Source organism: Euleptes europaea, chromosome 14, assembly GCF_029931775.1.
Source record: "Euleptes europaea isolate rEulEur1 chromosome 14, rEulEur1.hap1, whole genome shotgun sequence".
Classification (NCBI taxonomy): domain Eukaryota; kingdom Metazoa; phylum Chordata; class Lepidosauria; order Squamata; family Sphaerodactylidae; genus Euleptes; species Euleptes europaea.
In genome coordinates, this window is record NC_079325.1 from 34,758,520 (window position 1) to 34,777,069 (window position 18,550).

Here is an 18,550-nt window from a genome sequence, read left to right on the forward strand (position 1 = left end):
GCTGAGGTGATGAATATCCTATTTAAATCAATTAATGGAAAACTGGACACAATTATTGAGGAGATCCACAATATGAAGACCCAAGATTTTAAAGAGGTAGCTGCAAGTGACCAGCTGGCAAGGAGAGAGAGCAACATGAAAGAACTCAATACCTCTACAATTTACTTGTCTGAGTCACTGCTGACAGGAGGAGCATTATTATCCCAAGAAAACACTTCCTGGCAGCCAGCGATGGAGGGAGACATGATGAAGGATTTTACCAAGAAGATGCTGGAAATTTTAACAAGAAGCCAATGGATACAATCACCGGGATCTTCTTTTACATCTTCAGAGGCCAGAATTGCAGCTACTATATTGAAAAACGGGGGGTGGGGATTGGGAAATAAAGAAGGACTGGCAGATCCCCTCCCAAAACAAGATAATGGCTAAAATGATGCTTATTTTTGGGGTGTAAGGGAGCCACGGTGGATTTACTTTGATGAATTTTTAATGGGAAAATTTGTTTATGTATTGATCTAATCCCTTTAATTTAGAATAATAGAATGTTATATAGAGACAATGATGATAATATTATAACTAGGTAGGACTTGAAATTGCTTATAGAAGTAGTATAGATAGCTTAAAGCAAGTCTGTATGAGAGAAAATAAGGATTAGAAATTAATTTGAAATGCAAAAGTGTTAACCAGTAGAATTAGTGACTGAAGAAGATGCGGGGAAGTCACATATAGTAGATAGCATAGAATATTATAGATAACATATTCTCAGTAATAGCAATGAACTTTTTTTGTTACAAGCAGTTACAACTGAATATATTGTTGAGATATGTTTATTTTAGTTGAATTGTAGAAAATAATAAAAATAATTTAAAAAAAAAATTAAAGAGCAGAGCGCACGTGGAAGAGACTTTTTAAAAGTCAGAGCTCTCCACCTAGAACAAAGAAAACAGCATGTTTTATAGGTCGTTAAACAGACAGCACTAATGATGATTGCGTAGAAGACTTGAGCCACTGACCATTAAGAATGTATAAACAGATATTTACATATCCTATAAGAATCTCCTGAAGGCGTAGACTGTAGCTAATGATGAAGAAACGAGAGTTAACATTCCATAATGACATTTCTTGACTTAAATCAAAGCTTCAGCCTTAATTAGAGAGCCTGCCTGTACCAAGTGAGAATGATCTCACTTGCAGCTGACTTGCAAACTGTTTTGCTGGGTCAACCTGACCCAAGCCTCACAGTAGCAAATGTCTCTTGACCAAAGAATATATTTTACCCATCATGCATAGTGATTCTAGACTTGTATAGAAGAATATATATATGTATGTGTGTCTTATGCTATGTGAATATGCATATATATAAAAGAATATGTTTTCCCTTAAACTAAATTAATAAGGCACTACATGAGCACTTTGCGAATCACATTGCCCACATCTGATCCAACTTGGACTGAATGATTACAGAGTCACTTCATGTTCTTTGGGCTCTTGTTAAATTTCTATAGATACCTTTCAGTTGGTACAACTTCAATGTGTGGACAGAATACTTGGAACCATGAGACCATTTGTCAGCTGGACCTTTGTCCATTTGGGCTAATAAAATCTGTGGAAAAAATGATACAATGATTAATATTACCAGCCCCTCTCCAATGGAAGGTTCCATTTAGCTGGTTTTTTAAATGCTAGTGGTAAGGCTTTGAACAAAACACACTTGAATCACTTTCAGGCCACATCAAGCCTACCACTTATCAGTAACATCTTGGCAAAAGTGGTGACTTTGAGCTCAGTTTGGTGCTGGATCTTACCTATAAAGGCCTTCACAGCCTGGGAACTACATATTTGAAGGACTGTCTCTCTTTGTATGGACCGCAGTGGCACTTTCAATCTTTCTAGCAGGCCCTCCTGGTGGTTGGGGGCAGTCGGATCTGTTCTGCACCCCTGCCATAGGCCTGCAGGGTTCTGCAGGGTTCCATCTGGTCCCCCAAGCTGTTTAATTTCAATATGAAACTGCTGGAGGGGATCATCCAGGTTTTGGAGTGAATTATACATACGTGGATGATATTTACCTTTATCTCTCCCTGCTAGTCAATTCCAGTGAGGCAAGTAGGGTAGCCAGTTCCAGGTTTGGAAATACCTGGAGATTTTGGGGGTGGAGCCTGAGGAGGGCAGGGTTTCAGGAGGGGGGGGAGTTCAATGGAGCCATCTTCCAAAAAAAGAATCCATCTTCCAAAAAAAAACACCCATTTTCTCCAGGTGAACTGATCTCTGTTGCTTGGAGTTGTAATAGTGGGAGATCAACCCCCTACCCTTTATATCTCAGGGCAACAGGCAGAGCAGAGGCCAACCTGAGAGGCTCTGAACATCTGGAGGATGAGGAGATACCCTATAATGGCTTTCAGATTTTCCTCCTTCGGGGAACTCATTCCACGCCAACTGATCTGCTGAGTTACCTGGCATATTGCAGAAGATTCTGGGAAGTGTTCTAGATACACAGCTAATGCACACAGGACCTTGACCAGCCTAGAAAACCTCAACGTTGCTGTGGAAGAATGTGCCTTAGACCAAACCCAACACATCCTTTGTGATGCATGGGTTCTCTTTTAAAGAGCCCATCTATGTTCTGTATCAAAATGCACTGATTCACACATTACAAACTCAGGGCCACCAGATGCATTTCTGTCAGATGTATTCTGGAAGTTCCATGCTTGGCATTTAATACATAGGCATGTGCAGGCCAAATTTGGACCAGGACTTCGGAGCACAGTGAGAAATGGCTTAAGCCCTGCCCTGGTGGGGTGATTTACATGTAGCCATCAATTCATGTTAAGTTTCCCCCAAAGGGAAAATTATAGCATCTCATACTGCTGTTCTAGGTCATGAAACCGATGCAAGGGGAAGAGATTGAAGCCCAGTTTCCCCATGTGCCAGGATCCCAATCCAAACTGGTCTGCACACGCCTGGGAATTAAATTCTGAGTATGCATCTCCAACTGCGCATCTGGTCATTGTCTGAACCTTGTAGTGTTGCCAACCACCAGGTAATAGCTGGAGATCTCCTGCTATTACAACTGATCTCCAGCCGATAGAGATCAGTTCACCTGGAGAAAATAGCTGCTTTGGCAATTGGACTCTATGGCACTGAAGTCTCTCCCCTCCCCAAACCCCATCCTCCTCAGGCTCCACCCCAAAAATCTCCAGATATTTCCCAACCCGGAGCTGGTAACCCTAGATCCTTGTGGCAGCCATAAAGACACACAAATGGGTTCACATGTTAAAGAGAAGCAGTATGTGCAGGAGGGAATGTTACCTTTTAAATAATGTGTTATTTCCCCAGATTAAAGGTGTTCCCCCCAAATTGCTTGAAGCTCCAAAGGTAACATGTTCTTTTCCCCCTGTGGAGCCTCTTAGAAACTGCATGCATGAAATACACCTACCCTTCCCCAACACCTCTTTATTACACGGCTGCCTTGACATTTTAAAAAATCAGCACACAACCTTGCACACTTCTATTCTGTTTGGAAAATGTTAATTGAATTGTTTCACTAATGATAGCAGAGTGGTTCTCTCTCTCCCCTATTTTTTCTCTTATAATTTGGGATGCTATGACTGGGTGGGGTTAGGTGAATGGAAGATTTGGGCCTATTGTGGATCAGTTGCTGGCATTCTGTGTTTTGTCAAACCCAATGCACAGTGCATAATTTTTTTAAAAGGTGAGGTATATAGTTTGGGAGCCATTAAAGGGTGCAGAACAGAAAAAAAAGATTGAATAATCTGACCCATGGGTCAATTCACCAGGAAGTTCTCTTGCACAAATCTAACTGGAATGTGTGGGAGATGTGCCACAGCAGGAGGAGTGGGCAGGAGAATTTCCTGGTGCCTTGTGTCCCATATTGTTTAGCAGGATAAGGGGTGCCATGTGGATTTTCTCTCTGGGGAGCACTTGACCATCTCAGCAGGCTCTGGCCATTCTTGGTAACTTTCACACCTCTGTGAATGGAGGTGTTGCTACTTCCTCTTCCAACATAGCTTATAAGGACTTTCCCCCGTGTGTTTATTCAAGTATAGCATAAAAGGAGCAGATTCACAACTGAGGCGTAGCCTTCCAACTTTTCTCCTGCATACATTTTTCTTACAATAATAATTCACCAGGCTCTGTTCTACCAGCAGCCCGGTCAATGTAATGAAATAAAACACCTTATATGGCTAACATACTATCCGTTATCCTTTTTAGGGTCTTGGCTTAGAGAAGATCCGCCTCTGGAGTTTTATAGTCTCACTGGTATTTATACCAAAAGCATCGTCAGGACAGAGTCCCAGAGGGAAGGAACTCTCTAGTAGACCTGGTGAGTAACAGAAAGATTTTGCTAGCACGAGCACTCTGAAGGGTCAAAAGGGAAGTGTCTCGTTCAGGGAACACATGACACTACGACGGCTATAGCAAGGTTTTAAAACATGGTGCTGTAGGAGTGCCCCTTCAGATTGTTCTCTGCATGTGCCTTTTTGGGAACTGGATTATAGAAATGGATTGGGAAAGGACAGCTGCCTCTCTGTGTTTCTTTTAGAGTTGATTTCCGGAGGATATCCAGAGGAAGTGTTGGGATATAAAGCTCTAATCTCTGCAATTCCATTGAAGAGTTTCTTTCGAGGGGGGTGCATGTGTGTATTTCACGTAAGAGCTAGCTGCAGGAGAAGCAAGCTGTTCTATCCCAGGGCTCTTGTGATGTGGGATTTACATGGGTGCCCATATGTCTGCTTGAGTGTTTGTTTTTAAGATAGATATGAGGACAGCACCTTGAAGAGTTTTCTGTCCGATGTACAGTTCTGCAAAGGAAACTAATTCAGCCCCAAAGGCAGATTAGAAGTGGAATTTGGTAGCTTGAACATGTTGGTGGGGGGGAACAAGCTACAGATATCAAACCATTTGAAATGAGCTGTCCTCATGTTATTGATTACATAGTTTATTCCCCTCTGCCTATATTCCTGATTCCTTTAATATGTTTGTTCTTTTTAATGCCTTCTGAAACCAATAACAGCTATTCTCAAAACCAAACGGTTTAATCTTTCCCGATGTTGCATGTGTTGTGTCCAGATCTGAAAGAAAAATGTGGGGAGTGGCCTCTTTTTGGAAGCCAGGGGCTGGGAAGATTATTTCCATTTTTGGGAAAAGCTTGTGAAGTACCTCATGTTTCTGTTTACTCTCACCCAGACTGGAGTGGTATGCTACGCTCGCTCTCTGATTCATGCTTGTAGCTTTTGGGATGAGTGGAAAGATCTGAGTCTGTTGCACAAGAACTGAAAGGGAGCTCTAGGACATTTTCAGAGGGCAGATAACAAAAAATTTTTTTTCCTAAATCAAATTTAGTTCAAGATTAAAAGATATCTGTGAGAAATCTCAAAGGTCAGAATTCAGGATTCTGGTCCTTCCATTTCTTTGGCAGTCCGTTAAAGCACTGATTGATTTTTCAACAAAGTGCCAAGCCTCAGATTTGTGAGAAAATGTCATTCTCTGATCTGGACCCTTGTCTATCTAATCTTGAATTAGTGGAAATGTTATTTGCATTTTCTCACTTCATGTATTCTAAGGATAAGCTTTGAACCCTGGTACAAATTAAGCCTTGTGTTAAAGACTATAGATCTTAGATTCTGGTTCTCTTGTTTGCAAATGTGGAAGCTTGGTGTTACTGCCTCTTTGGATTTTCCTTAGGGAATCCATTTGGGATTCTTTAGGGAATCCTATAAGATTTTATTCTGATTGATATTTAAATTAGGATATTTCTTTCCAATTAAAAGTGATGATTAAAAATAGCTTTGATGTGAAACTGACATTGATGCTCCCAAACTTTAGTGTGATCTTGTCTGTTCATATTGATTTGGGCCACATTCTGGGCTTGGGTGGAAATCCAGTGAAACAGAATGTACAAAATTCTAGGGCTTGGGCATACCAAGGAAAATGGTGAAGTCATGATATTACTGTGGCCAGGGATAAAATGTACAAAATGTGATGCTGGCTCTGCCGATCCCAAGTAAGGAGACTCTTATGTGTGAGATCCACATTGCTGGAACAGCCCATTTGGTCCAGCATTCATTTTCCATCTATGGCCAGCCAGATGTTACTGCAAGATTCCCAAGCAGGGCATGAGGAAAGTGAGGGCCATTCCCTGTTGTTTGTTTGTAGCATTTGGCATTCAGAGACAGACTGGCTCTGTACTTGGGAGGACCCATGTAGGTATTATTTATGGCTAATAGCTGTTGATGGACCTCTCCTTCTCTGTGAATTTGCCCAGTCCTTTTTGACAGCCATATAAGCTGGTGACCATGCTTAGCCATATTTTGTGCTTTAGGCAAATTAGCTTGCTCTGTTACAGTGTTTCTCAAACTTGTTCACAAAGAGAAGTAATAGATGTAATGCTGTTGGTATCAGATCTACCTATCCAGGTTCGAAATCGGCTGGAGGGCAACCCCCTTTAGTTGAGAGTCAGTAATGGTATAATGGTCAGGAACTAAGACTTCCCAGGTTCAAATCTGCACTCAGCCATAAAGCTTGCTAGGTGGTTTGGACCAGTGACCAGTCTAACTTACCTTGCAAGGTTGTTCTGAGGATAAAATGGAGAGAAGGAAAACTCTGTACGCTGCCCTGAACTCCTGGGAGGAAAGGCAAGATAAAAATGCAATAGTTAGATGGAGGAAGCAGCTCCCAAGTCAATGTGGCTGTCTTTGCTTAGGGCCTCATGTTTGCACAGACAATACTAATGCATTTTCTTGCATCTGTACATCTTGCACACATACAATTGTTGCATCTTTCAATATTTAAAGTAGAAAAGCAGTCAAAGGAGAGTTACAAAGGTGCTGAAAGGTCAAGACGACCAGTTATATGTGGACATAACCACAGTACAAAGATGTAACTGTTTTATGCTAGTTTGACTGTCAAGGCTTTCCCTCAAAGAATCTTGGGAACTGCAGATTGTTGCGTGTGCTGATCAGTCTGCTAGTGATTCCTAAATGTACTCTGTACACAGTGAAAGTACACAGCACTTTGCTTCCCAGGGCTCTCTGTTCAGCCGGTGTGTGTAGTGCAGTGATGCCTTCTGGGACAACCTGTTGGGGTGAGCTGGACACACTGGCTCCTTCTAATCAACCATGTTACTATAACTCCACTTCCAACATACCTGGTCCTTGCTATACTTCAAACTTCCTCTTGTTGGAACTGGCTTCTATCAGTCCTGTGCCTGCAAAGGACCGCTGTGTATTGCTGCATCATAAAATCTGGTTCGGTCTTGTCTCCTCCAGGTCCCCTGAGCCCCACCGCCTCTTGTTTCAGCCATGTGTGAAGAGGAGACAACTGCCCTCGTTTGTGACAATGGCTCCGGGCTGTGCAAGGCTGGCTTTGCCGGCGACGATGCTCCCCGTGCGGTTTTCCCATCCATCGTGGGTCGCCCACGTCACCAGGTTTGTGTGTTGAATCCCCTTGGGTATATCTAATAAGGATGCCTGGTGCGAAACACTGGCTACAGATATCCATGTCAAAGCCCTTTGTGGGCTTAGACTGGAGTAACTCTGCACAGGATTGTCACTAGCTGCTGTTTGACAGCAAGGGCTCCAGCACTTGGGTCCATCAAACTCAGTATTGTCTACTCAGACCAGCCGTGGCTTTCCAGGGTCTCTGGCAGAGGTCTTTCACTTCACCTACTTGCCTGGTCTCTTTAACTGGAGATTCCAGGGATTGAACCTGGGACCTTCTGCATGCCAAGCAGATGCTTTACCACTGAGCCACAGCCCCTCCTACATGGAGGGAAGAATGGGACCACAAGCAAATAACTCAGTCTTAGGCCACGAGTGACTGTAGCTCTGGCCCTTAAGCTTCCTGGCTATTAATGAGACCACAGAGGATGGAGGAGATTACATGGTGATTGTTGGACAATAAGTATCCTGGTCACCTGTTCCTGTATTCTCTGAGCTGCCTGTGTAATATTTTATTTGACTGGCAGGGGTCAGGAGAAGATTGGGATGTGGAAACAGTCCCAAAGCAGGTTGAGTTGTGGCCCTTGCAGGGCTGGTGGTGCCACAGGGGATGCTTGTCTCACACCTGGGCCATGACCGTGGTGTAGACTCACCTGAAAGGCTACACCTGTTGCCATCATCACTGCCAGCACTGCAAGGGACACTTGGCTCCACTTTCTCCTTTCCTCTATTTCTGTCCTTTATGCTTGTGGACCAAGAGGTCATGAGCAAAACAAATGCAATAAGCTCGGTAATACAAAGATAATAAAACCTACAGAAATACAAAATCCAGAATATACCACTAGAAGGAAGTATCGTCAAAAGATATAGATAAAAGTTGGCACGGTGAGGGTTGCCATCATCACTGTGGCTCCGCTTTCTCTTGGCCGCCAGTGACCCACCAGGGCAGCACCTTATCAGGAAGTTTCCCAGTAAGGGGCAGTCCATTTTTGGCTGCGATACTGGCATGTGGCAGCAAAACTTCAGTTCAGCTGGGGTATAGGAAATGGAGGGCTTCTTCTGATGGTCTTTGACTTACACGTGAACAGTACAAAGTTAGTTGCAGAGGAAAGCTGGACTGGTGCCGGCAAAGACTGAAGCATCTAACTGACTTCTGCAGAGAAGAGTAGTTCAAAAGGCTGAGCTGCACCTTGTTCCCGGTCAGAATCTCAGTGCCACATGGCACAAATCAAGTCCTGTCAAGCAGATGCACACGGGGAGTTCTCAGCAGGAGACACGGTTTCCAGGATTTGGAAATTTGGACTGGGACCACAGCATGCAGGAGAAAGGAGCTTAAGCCTCTCCTCTCCCCATTTTCCTGATTTGAAACAGCCCCAGGGACCTGCTGCTTGCCCATTGGAGGCTGTGTGTGTATAGATGGGCTGCATGTAAGTTTCCCAAGCAGGGCAAATAGCAGCTCCCTGGTTTGGAGTTAGAAACAGTGTCATAAAACCACTGCGTGGGGCTTTAAGAGTGGCCTGAAGCCACCCTTAAAGGGAGGAATCTTCAGTCTGTCCTTGCTGTTGAGTAGTCTGGTTCAAGGACTTACAGTGTCTGCCTTGCATCATGATACAATAATTCCGCACTTTTACATTTGCTTCATCTATGTTGGCTTGTTCCTCCTTGAAAGCAAAGCCAACGTTAATATCTATATATTGTACACTGGTGAGAAGGGTCCTCAGACCGAGAGGCAGAATGGCTTGTCTGAAACTCTTTTGGGGTCTGTGGCTGGAGTGTGACTTAGGGCTTTTTGCTCACACTCTTCACCCCTGGGTTGAGAAATCCCTGGAGATTTGAGGGTAGTACTTGGGGAGGGCAGAGTCAGGGGAGTGGAGTGAGATCAGTGGGGATGTGATGCCATAAATCTACCCTCCGAATAGGGTTGCCATCCTCCAGGTACCAGCTGGAGATCTTCCGCTATTACAACTGATCTCCAGCCAATAGAGATCATTTCCCTTGGAGAAAATGGCCACTTTGGCAATTAGACTCTATGGCATTGAAGTCCCTCCCCTCCCCAGCCCTCCCCTCCTCAGGCTCTGCCCCAAAAACTTCCCACTGGTGGCAAAGAGGGACCTGGCAACCCTACCTCCAAAGCTTCTATTTCTTCCAGGGGAACTGATCTCTGTAGTCTGAAGATCGGTTGTAATTCTGGGAAAACCCCAGGCCCCATCTACCTGGTTATCACAATATTTCATGGGAAAGGGCACTTATTTCAACAGAACAGGCCATGATCTGGTACTGATGAATGGAAAGCAATGAATGCTGTGTGTAAGAGTCTTAAGGTAAGTGCTTTGGTCCCTCTGAATCCCTTCTGCCAGGGAGTTTATTACTTTCTCTTTTTTGGTTCCTTAGGGTGTGATGGTGGGGATGGGCCAGAAAGACAGCTATGTAGGGGATGAGGCTCAAAGCAAGAGAGGAATCCTTACTCTCAAATACCCCATTGAGCATGGCATCATTACCAACTGGGATGACATGGAAAAGGTATGGTGAAGAATTCTGATCATTTTCAATTCCCATTTTTATTGAAGATACATATGCATATCTATTTTTATATAAACATATATGAAGCTGCCTTATAGTGAGTTAAACAATTGGTCTTTGCAGGTCAGTGTTGTCTACTCTGACTGGCAGCAGCTCTCCAGGGTCTCAGCTAGGTGTCTTTCACATGATCTGTTACATGAAACTTTTAACTAGAGGTGCCAGGAATTGATCATGAGACCTTCTGCATGCAAAGCAGATGTTCTGCAACTGAGCCACAGCTGCTTCCCATTAGGTTTGGAACTTCCTTCCCCAAGATGCCTGTTGTGCCCCCTTCCTTTAGACCTTCTGGCATGTTGTGAAGACTTTTTTGTTCTGGAGGGCTTTTGGAGTGGAATACAGTAGAGTAATAAACATTACACTAGTGGCATATTTAAAGAGGATACTGCTTATTTTGGTTGTTTTGATGGTTGGATTACCTGCTTTTCCTAATTTTATTATCACTTTGCTGCGACTAAATTACTTTGTTTTAATTGCTCTTCCTTTGATTTTTTTTTTGCCTAAATTGGTTGACATTTTGTTAGTTTCAATTTGTTGTTTAGTTTAAAAAAAAAACTTGTTAGCTGCACAGTTCATCATGGGAAGGCAGGATATACACTTTCCACATCTCTATGATATTTCTAACATTTTTCAGGAAAAAAAAAACTTTCAACTATTTATATTTCCACTAAATTATCAGCATTCTTTGCATCTTGGGAATCAATGGGCAAGCAGATTTAATCATATCAGCTAAGCTAGAGGTGCCCAAATTCTGTGTTCTTAAGGGCCACATCAGTGGTCCAGGGCTCAATGTGTGTTTTATCACACAGCCTGGCACTCTCTCACTTGTAAAAGCTTCCCTATCAAGGAGCACATGTGCTCAGGCTATATCAGGTCGTAGAGTAGGGACCTGAGGAGTGGCTTCCCGAAAGAGCCTTTTCAAGGACAACCCAACAGCAATTCTTTACCTGATCAGAAAGCACATGTGGTCACACTGAAATTAAAATATCAATGGACTAGATAGACATGGTGTCTTATTTGCTTCTCAGAGTTGTCATTAGCTGTACATTGCCTACAGAAGCCAAAGGCAGATGTATGTAATAGTAAAGTGTGTATTATTGTTTCTCGTAATCACATTTTGAGAGTAAGGCATTTGCTACAGCTTCACTTTTTTTGACAATCAGTTGAGAGTTGCTATTTTTCTACTTTGTCCAGATTTGGCACCATTCTTTCTACAATGAACTGCGAGTAGCTCCCGAGGAACACCCCACTCTCCTCACAGAGGCACCTCTGAACCCCAAGGCAAACCGAGAAAAGATGACTCAGGTAAAACCATCAGGGCCTGCTGAGCTGCTCTGGGAAGGGAAATTCTCCTGCCAGCCACACAAGAAATCTGTGCAGCTTTTTATTGAAGCAGCCATCCAAGGCCAGGGTCCTTTGCAATGTTGCAGGGCATGCCGGGAAACCGTATATGATCCATACAATAAACCCCTGACTCCACAGCTCAGAACATAGCAGGAGCATTGCCCGCTCATCATAATGAGCAGAATGGCTGTGCACTCTGTTCTGAAGCTTTCTTCGACTGTGGCTTGTGCATAGGAGGAAGCTTGCGCATGTATATAGGCTGAGGCAGCCCTAAGCATGAGGCAACGTTGAGGTGGCCCCTTCTGGTCATGGATCTGGGGGGCTATTAAGAACAGCGGATTTGCAAGGCAGTCCTAAACAGACTTATCATCTTCTAAGCCTGATGACTTCAATAGACTTTAAGAAGGGTGTAACTCTATTCTGGATTGTATTTTTAATGATGTAAGAATCCGAGTTGTGGCAAACAATCTGCCAGGCAGTTCTCCTGAGCAAGTTACATGGAGATGCACAGTCAGGACCTGCGGAGAGCACTGTTGTGCCCTTGTGCAGCTCCATGCTGGTACAGGAGTATTTCCATGGTTCCTAGTGGGTTGTGCTGTGTTAGTGCCATTTCACTATCTGTCTCAGGGTGACATTTTGACAATTTTTAACTGTATGTGGCTGCAGCGGTTGCAGGTTAATCACACGCATCCACAACCACCTCCCGCTTAAAATCAAAGTCCCCTGCAGCTGCAGTCTGTGAAAAAGAAGACTGGAATTAAACAAACTTAGCCTAACATATAGTTCTAACCTGAGGCACCAAGACATCTTGGGCTAGCCCATGAAATTAAGTGCTCCTAGCTCTAATCCTGGCTCTGCTTTTGATTCTTCTCTTCTTCCCTTTCTAGATTATGTTTGAAACCTTTAATGTCCCTGCCATGTATGTTGCAATCCAAGCGGTGCTATCGCTTTACGCATCTGGCCGTACCACTGGTGAGTACATAGCTTCAGTTCTCTGTGCTGTTCAAAAGCACGAGTTCTGTTTAAATAAAGTTTGGTGGAAAATTAACCCTTGCACCCTGCCTGTTTATATGCAAACTGCAAATTTATATGCAAATTGGCGGGACAATTTCTGCTGTTTCTAGAAGCTGTATTGAGTTGCAGTGTTGTATTTACTAGAAAGGAAGATGACCTTGAATGTAAGACAACCCCCTTAAAATGTTACATACACAAAACAAATTACTGGACATAATTGTAATTTGTAAGCAAATGTAAGACAACACCCTCTTTTTCGGCATACCTGGGGGGAAAAACTAGGCTTGCATTTTAGTAAATACTGCATTTATAAGGCAGAATTCAACTAGTTTTGTAGTTACCCGCTTCTCCCAGGATCACTGGGGACAGTCGACCCAGCAAAAAGGGCTACAAGTCTCTAATTACACATTGTATGTGAGATCAGTGATTGGATCTCTCCCAGTGTTTCCATTAAAGTTAAAGAAAAGTCACAGGAGGTCCAATTGGGATCAGAGCCAGTTACACACACACATGTTCTTTTATATAACTTGGCTCCTCTTCTGCTGACTGGTCAAGAAAAAAGACAGGGGCTACATCATGCCACCGTTGCCACAAGCGAGCCAAGCTTTGGCTGCTGAGAGTTCTGAAATCCCCCTGGAGACATCCTGAAAAAAGCTGGATGGGATTGGAAACAGGAGCCCTGGGCTTACCTTTGCTCTCCCTTGGCAGCTAATTCTCCATGCTTCTCCAAACTCTAAGAACAAGCAGCTAAAGGAGGGAGAAAATACAGACATCAATAACCAATGGCTCTACAATTCCACCCAGCCTTCTCTCCTGATCTTTGGGAGAGCCAGCGTGGTGTAGTGGTTAAGAGCGGTGGTTTGGAGCGGTGGACTCTGATCTGGAGAACCGGGTTTGATTCCTCCACATAAGCGGCGGAGGCTAATCTTGGTGAACTGGATTTGTTTCCCCACTCCTTCACATGAAGCCAGCTGGGTGACCTTGGGCTAGTCACTCTCTCTCAGCCCCACCTACCTCACAGGGTGTCTGTTGTGGGGAAGGGAAGGTGATTGTAAGCCGGTTTGATTCTTCCTTAAGTGGTAGAGAAAGTCAGCACATAAAAGCCACCACCACCACCATTACCTTCTCCTTCATCATCATCATCATCATCATCATTCCCAAGGATTCTGTTACAGAATTCCCCACATTCTCACTGACTCCCAATCTTCAGAATTCTCATGAAGCAATAAAAGATTGAAGTATAGGCATGCCAAGGAGTCTGATAGGTGTCTTCCTTGCCCTAAGCCTCCAGAGTACACAGAGCCATATTTCTCAGGATAGACTGGGAGAGGCTGCTACTGATATCAAACTGCAGCTCTGTTGTGAGCATGAACATGTAAGGATTTTTGTCTTTGGACCCAGAAGACAGCCCAGGCGGTTGCCAAGTGGCATTGGCACCGGAGGAGCCATTCAGACTGATCTCCCTTGGGATAGGTTTTGCTTGATGTGGCTGCTGCCTTCCTTCAAGCCTTTAAACTAGACAAATAGGGTGAGCTGAAGCAGGGTAATCCTTCAGCTAGATCAACACATCTTGTGAGTACAGAGGGTATAGCTTCCATGGACATCTATGTGCATAGAATTGTCCTGTTAAAAATGCATGTACATGGCTTGATGCCTTGATGCATGTACAACAAATTAAATCCTTCAGATACTTTTCCCCCACACCAGTCTTGTTTAGATAGAACTGGTTCAGCAGTGGGACATCAAATTCACTGTAGGTCAAGTTGTTTACATCTCTTTCTGACCAAACAAACACTTTATGATTAAGCGATATAGAGGTTTAACAGCTTATTTATGTTTCCACATAAGAGAAGAAAATGGGAAGGCCATGATTAATTATCCTGAATTTCCCTTGCTCTTGGCTGTAGGTATTGTTCTGGACTCTGGTGATGGCGTCACTCACAATGTGCCCATTTATGAAGGCTACGCCTTGCCTCATGCAATCATGCGCCTTGACCTGGCTGGCCGTGACCTTACGGATTACCTCATGAAGATCCTTACGGAGAGGGGCTACTCTTTTGTCACCACTGGTGAGGAGGAATTGGCTCAGCTGGACTGACTTCAGTGATTTATTTAATTCTGTTTCAGCATTAATTTTCCAGTAGGCATACAGTGAACATATAAGATGTGTATGGGGACATTTTCTCTTCAATACATGCACTGGCACGCCCCCTGCGTATGTTGGCTTCTTGTTAAATGTCCTGGCTTTTGGATATATGGATTTCAGGAGTATATGTGTGTTTGCACTTAGATTACTTGCAGTTTTTATTTTGTTAACTTATGGCTTTTCTTCTCTACAAAAGTACATCAATTTTAAAGAGTTTAAACTGTCATGTTTCCCATGTAAGGGACCATGAGAATCGTAGTTTTCGGAGAATACTGAAAATCCACGATAAAGGAATTCTAACAGAATCACAGTTTTCAGTGTTCTGTCTAGGAATGCAATGAGGGGATGTATGAAAAGTGAGAGATCAATTCCATGTTTGAGATCTGATTTAAGGATTGCTGTCAAGGAGACTAGATTCAAGGTCAAGTAGTGTGTATGTTTTTTTAACAAAAAGTATGCTACTGAGTCCCTCCGACTCAATCCAACTCACTGATCATTGGACTCTGTCTCCTTCTCTGAGCTTTATCATTAGATGCACCATTCAAATAACGGCTGAGAATCCTAAAGACTATTGTAAAGTTTGTGAATAACTGGAAGGGTAAAGGGGGTGTTGAAATGAGGCAATAGGAAAACCCATATACTAATCAAGGGCTTCCAAAGAAGAACTTCCAGGCCAATCTGCCTTTCCCCCTTTCTGCTGTCCTTAGGGCCCCCACATCCATAGTAGAGTTACCTCTGGAATAACTTGCTTCTGTTTTACGCAGCTGAACGAGAAATTGTGCGTGACATCAAGGAGAAGCTGTGCTATGTTGCTCTGGACTTTGAGAATGAGATGGCCACAGCTGCTTCTTCATCCTCCTTAGAAAAGAGCTATGAGCTCCCCGATGGGCAAGTTATCACCATTGGCAATGAGCGATTCCGTTGTCCAGAAACCCTCTTCCAGCCATCCTTTATTGGTAAGTCTTCATCCCTCGAACAAAATGTAGTCACTACTACTTTCAGAACTGAGGTCAAAGGGCCAGAAATTACACACAGAAGAGAGTTCCTCCTCCTCTCTTGGTACTTCTTTCTTATTCAGTAAACTATCAGTTATGCTCCATAGTTTCGTATATTTCAATCTGGATGATGGAGCAAATTATAAATGGGCGGAGAATAAGCTCTTCCCTATTCTAATATGTATAATATAATACTATCCTAGGATTAAAATTAATGATCAAGGGATATTTTAAATTACGCTAATAATTTGACTCCAGTTAAATAGCAAAAATCATAGAGGCAAATGGCAGCTCCTTTGGTTTTCCTACTTCCAGTTTTTCCCACAACCAGTTTAGAACTAGTGTTAAGAGAAGAGGGCAGAAAATAACTTTAAAGATGCTTCCCAAAAGAGAAGTCCAAACTACCAAGAGTGGCAAACTATTGGTACAGTTGAGGAAAAGAATGCTGATGTGGGTGAAACCCTAAGAAAGTCTTCCTGAATTTCCACCTGAATTAGGAAAGACCTTTCGCTGAACCTGTATAATTTCCCACAGGCATGGAATCTGCTGGCATTCATGAGACAACCTACAATTCCATTATGAAGTGTGACATTGACATCCGCAAAGACCTCTATGCCAACAATGTGCTTTCAGGAGGCACCACCATGTACCCTGGTATTGCAGACAGAATGCAAAAGGAGATCACAGCCTTAGCCCCCAGCACAATGAAGATAAAGGTATGTATGGCCTATTTTCTTTGGGATTTAACAGGCCTTTCTTTAATACACATTTGCTCACAGCCCATCTGCAACCTTCCCTTCTCATCGTCAGCAACAGGAAAGCAAGGCTTAGACAAGCCCAGTTTTCTGGCATGTGCTGGAGAGGGGTTGGGAGCTGGCACAAGGTTCAGGGGCTTGTCTGGTGGGGCAGGGACTCAGCTGGGCTGCCAGCATTCTGCCACAAAATGGCTACTGGTTTGAAAGCTGGAGAAAGAGCCATAGCTTCTTTAACTCTGGCTGGAACTTTTCCTGCCCTGCTGCATACCTTCCTGGCCCGCCCTATATTTCAAATGGACCAATCAGGCCCTGGCTCAATGGGGGCAGGGCCAGCAGGCAGGCTCTGACCTGAGCTTTTGCACTGGGCTCCTCCAGCTAGGTATTTAAGAAGCCGTCCCCCTTGCCCAGCTGAACCTGCTTCCTAACCAGCAACAGGAAAATCTTACTGTGTGTCTGTTGGATTCTGACATTCTACATTTGAAAACATTCTAAATGCAGCAACTCAAATTATACAAATCGAGACACACTAAAAATGCTGAGATACTCATTTCCACAATGATTCGAAAGTAGACTTAAAGTGGTGGTTTCACATAGAACTTAGTATATTCTCCATAATTTAATATATTCCCCATATACCCATTCATACTATATGTTTACTCAGAAGAATATTCAGTTCAGCAAAAGGTCCCATTTTTTTCCTGTCACTGTCTCTTTAATTTCCTCCATTATTTTAAAAATATTTATTCTATTCTACCTCTAAGTACATATTTCCTGTTAACTGGTATGGCCTTGGCATTTCTGAATTAGTCAGCTACTGTTCCTTGCAGGGTGTGATGTGTTTTCATGCTTTAATTGTTCTTTATATTCACAGCAACTGCTCCTTAACCTTTTCTTTCTTTTGCAATCATGAAAAGTGTAAAGAGCAATAGCTTTGACTGCAAAGGGTAATTTTATACACACACATCCTTAGTGAACAGGAACTGACCATCTCATTCAGGAAGGCAGCAGCACAAAAGAAACAAATTATTAAGAAGGTGAGAAGCAGAAGCTTTTTTTCAAGCAAGTCCATGGGAGATAATTCAAGGGATTACAGCTCTGGGAATCCTCAGTAGTGCTTTTCTAGCCAACACTGGACATCCTGGGGCTTCAATTGCATTTGAAGCGATGGCGGGGGGGGGGGGGACCCTGGAAATCAATGGATTGGCAATAACATTGCCTGGACATAAAAATGGAATGAACAAATAGTATGTGTTCCAGACTGACTGGCCAGTGTGGTAGTAGCCAATCTACATTGGCAAATATATCCAGAAATGAACTCAGCACCTGGACAGATACTTTTATCGTTCCTGCTAGTACAAAAACAAAAACACAGATCTACTCATGTTCCTTTAACAGTAGCTTAATGTGCAGGAATCTGCATGTGAAACTTTTCAAGGCATCGAGATAAATGTTACCAAATTCTGCAAATTAAAGGCAAAAGGACATGGTTTAGTCTACAAGGTACCAACAATTCTTACTTGGCTTTTTAATTTTATTGTGGAGATCCTTCTTACACTCTGAGAACAGAGATCATTACATCACTGGTGCCATTTCACACAGCAATTGTGCAGAAATTTAAGTTTCAAATTGGATGATGTCTCCAGATTTTCACTTCATTATTCAGTGAATCCAAGACAAAGCGTATGATCCTATTTCATGTGCTAACCCTGAGTTGCAAATATTTTGACAGATCATTGCCCCTCCTGAGCGCAAATATTCCGTTTGGATTGGAGGCTCCATCCTGGCTTCCCTTTCTACTTTCCAGCAGATGTGGATCAGCAAACCAGAATACGATGAAGCTGGCCCTTCAATTGTGCACAGGAAGTGTTTCTAAAGACCAGAGCCAGATTATTCAAGAGCATGGAGCTTTCCTTATTTTGCAATTCTTTCTAACCTTCAATAAGCATTAAAACTTTTTCAAACCAGCACTGTCTGTGATACCTTGTCCTTTGCTTTTTTTCATATAATTGAGCTCAGCCTGGAAGGAAACTTTTTTTGTACCTACGCTGCTTTCATATAAGGACACTTTTGAACTGCTTCGTATCTATCCACTATTTTGCATTCAATTACATGGAACTGAAAATCTGGTTGCATACAACATTTAATAAGGTGCAACATTCTTCACAAATATCTAGCATTGCCCAAGCCCAATAGCAGGATCCTACTGTAAGTTTACTTTGGAAGTAAGTACTATTTAGTAAAGATCCCCCTTCTCTCTGAAGT

At 43.1% G+C, this 18,550-nt stretch overlaps 1 protein-coding gene across 1 annotated transcript; it reads left to right on the forward strand.

Annotated features, from left to right (window-relative positions):
• Positions 1 to 4,045: 4,045 nt before the first annotated feature.
• Positions 4,046 to 18,252, forward strand: ACTG2 (actin gamma 2, smooth muscle). The gene is made up of 9 exons (XM_056860701.1): positions 4,046 to 4,342; positions 7,287 to 7,445; positions 9,849 to 9,977; positions 11,229 to 11,339; positions 12,266 to 12,350; positions 14,300 to 14,461; positions 15,303 to 15,494; positions 16,068 to 16,249; positions 18,018 to 18,252. The coding sequence occupies exons 2-9, from the start codon at positions 7,320 to 7,322 to the stop codon at positions 18,159 to 18,161; spliced, it is 1,131 nt and encodes a 376-aa protein (XP_056716679.1). The 5' UTR covers positions 4,046 to 4,342; positions 7,287 to 7,319; the 3' UTR covers positions 18,162 to 18,252.
• The last annotated feature ends 298 nt before the right edge of the window (positions 18,253 to 18,550 follow it).

Bases quoted from the DNA above. Each gene is read 5' to 3' on its own strand.
- ACTG2 (XM_056860701.1), top strand. From the start codon at position 7,320: ATGTGTGAAGAGGAGACAACTGCCCTCGTTTGTGACAATGGCTCCGGG. The intron at 9,978-11,228 runs GTATGGTGAAGA...TACTTTGTCCAG, and splicing joins ACTGGGATGACATGGAAAAG to ATTTGGCACCATTCTTTCTA. The intron at 15,495-16,067 runs GTAAGTCTTCAT...AATTTCCCACAG, and splicing joins CTTCCAGCCATCCTTTATTG to GCATGGAATCTGCTGGCATT.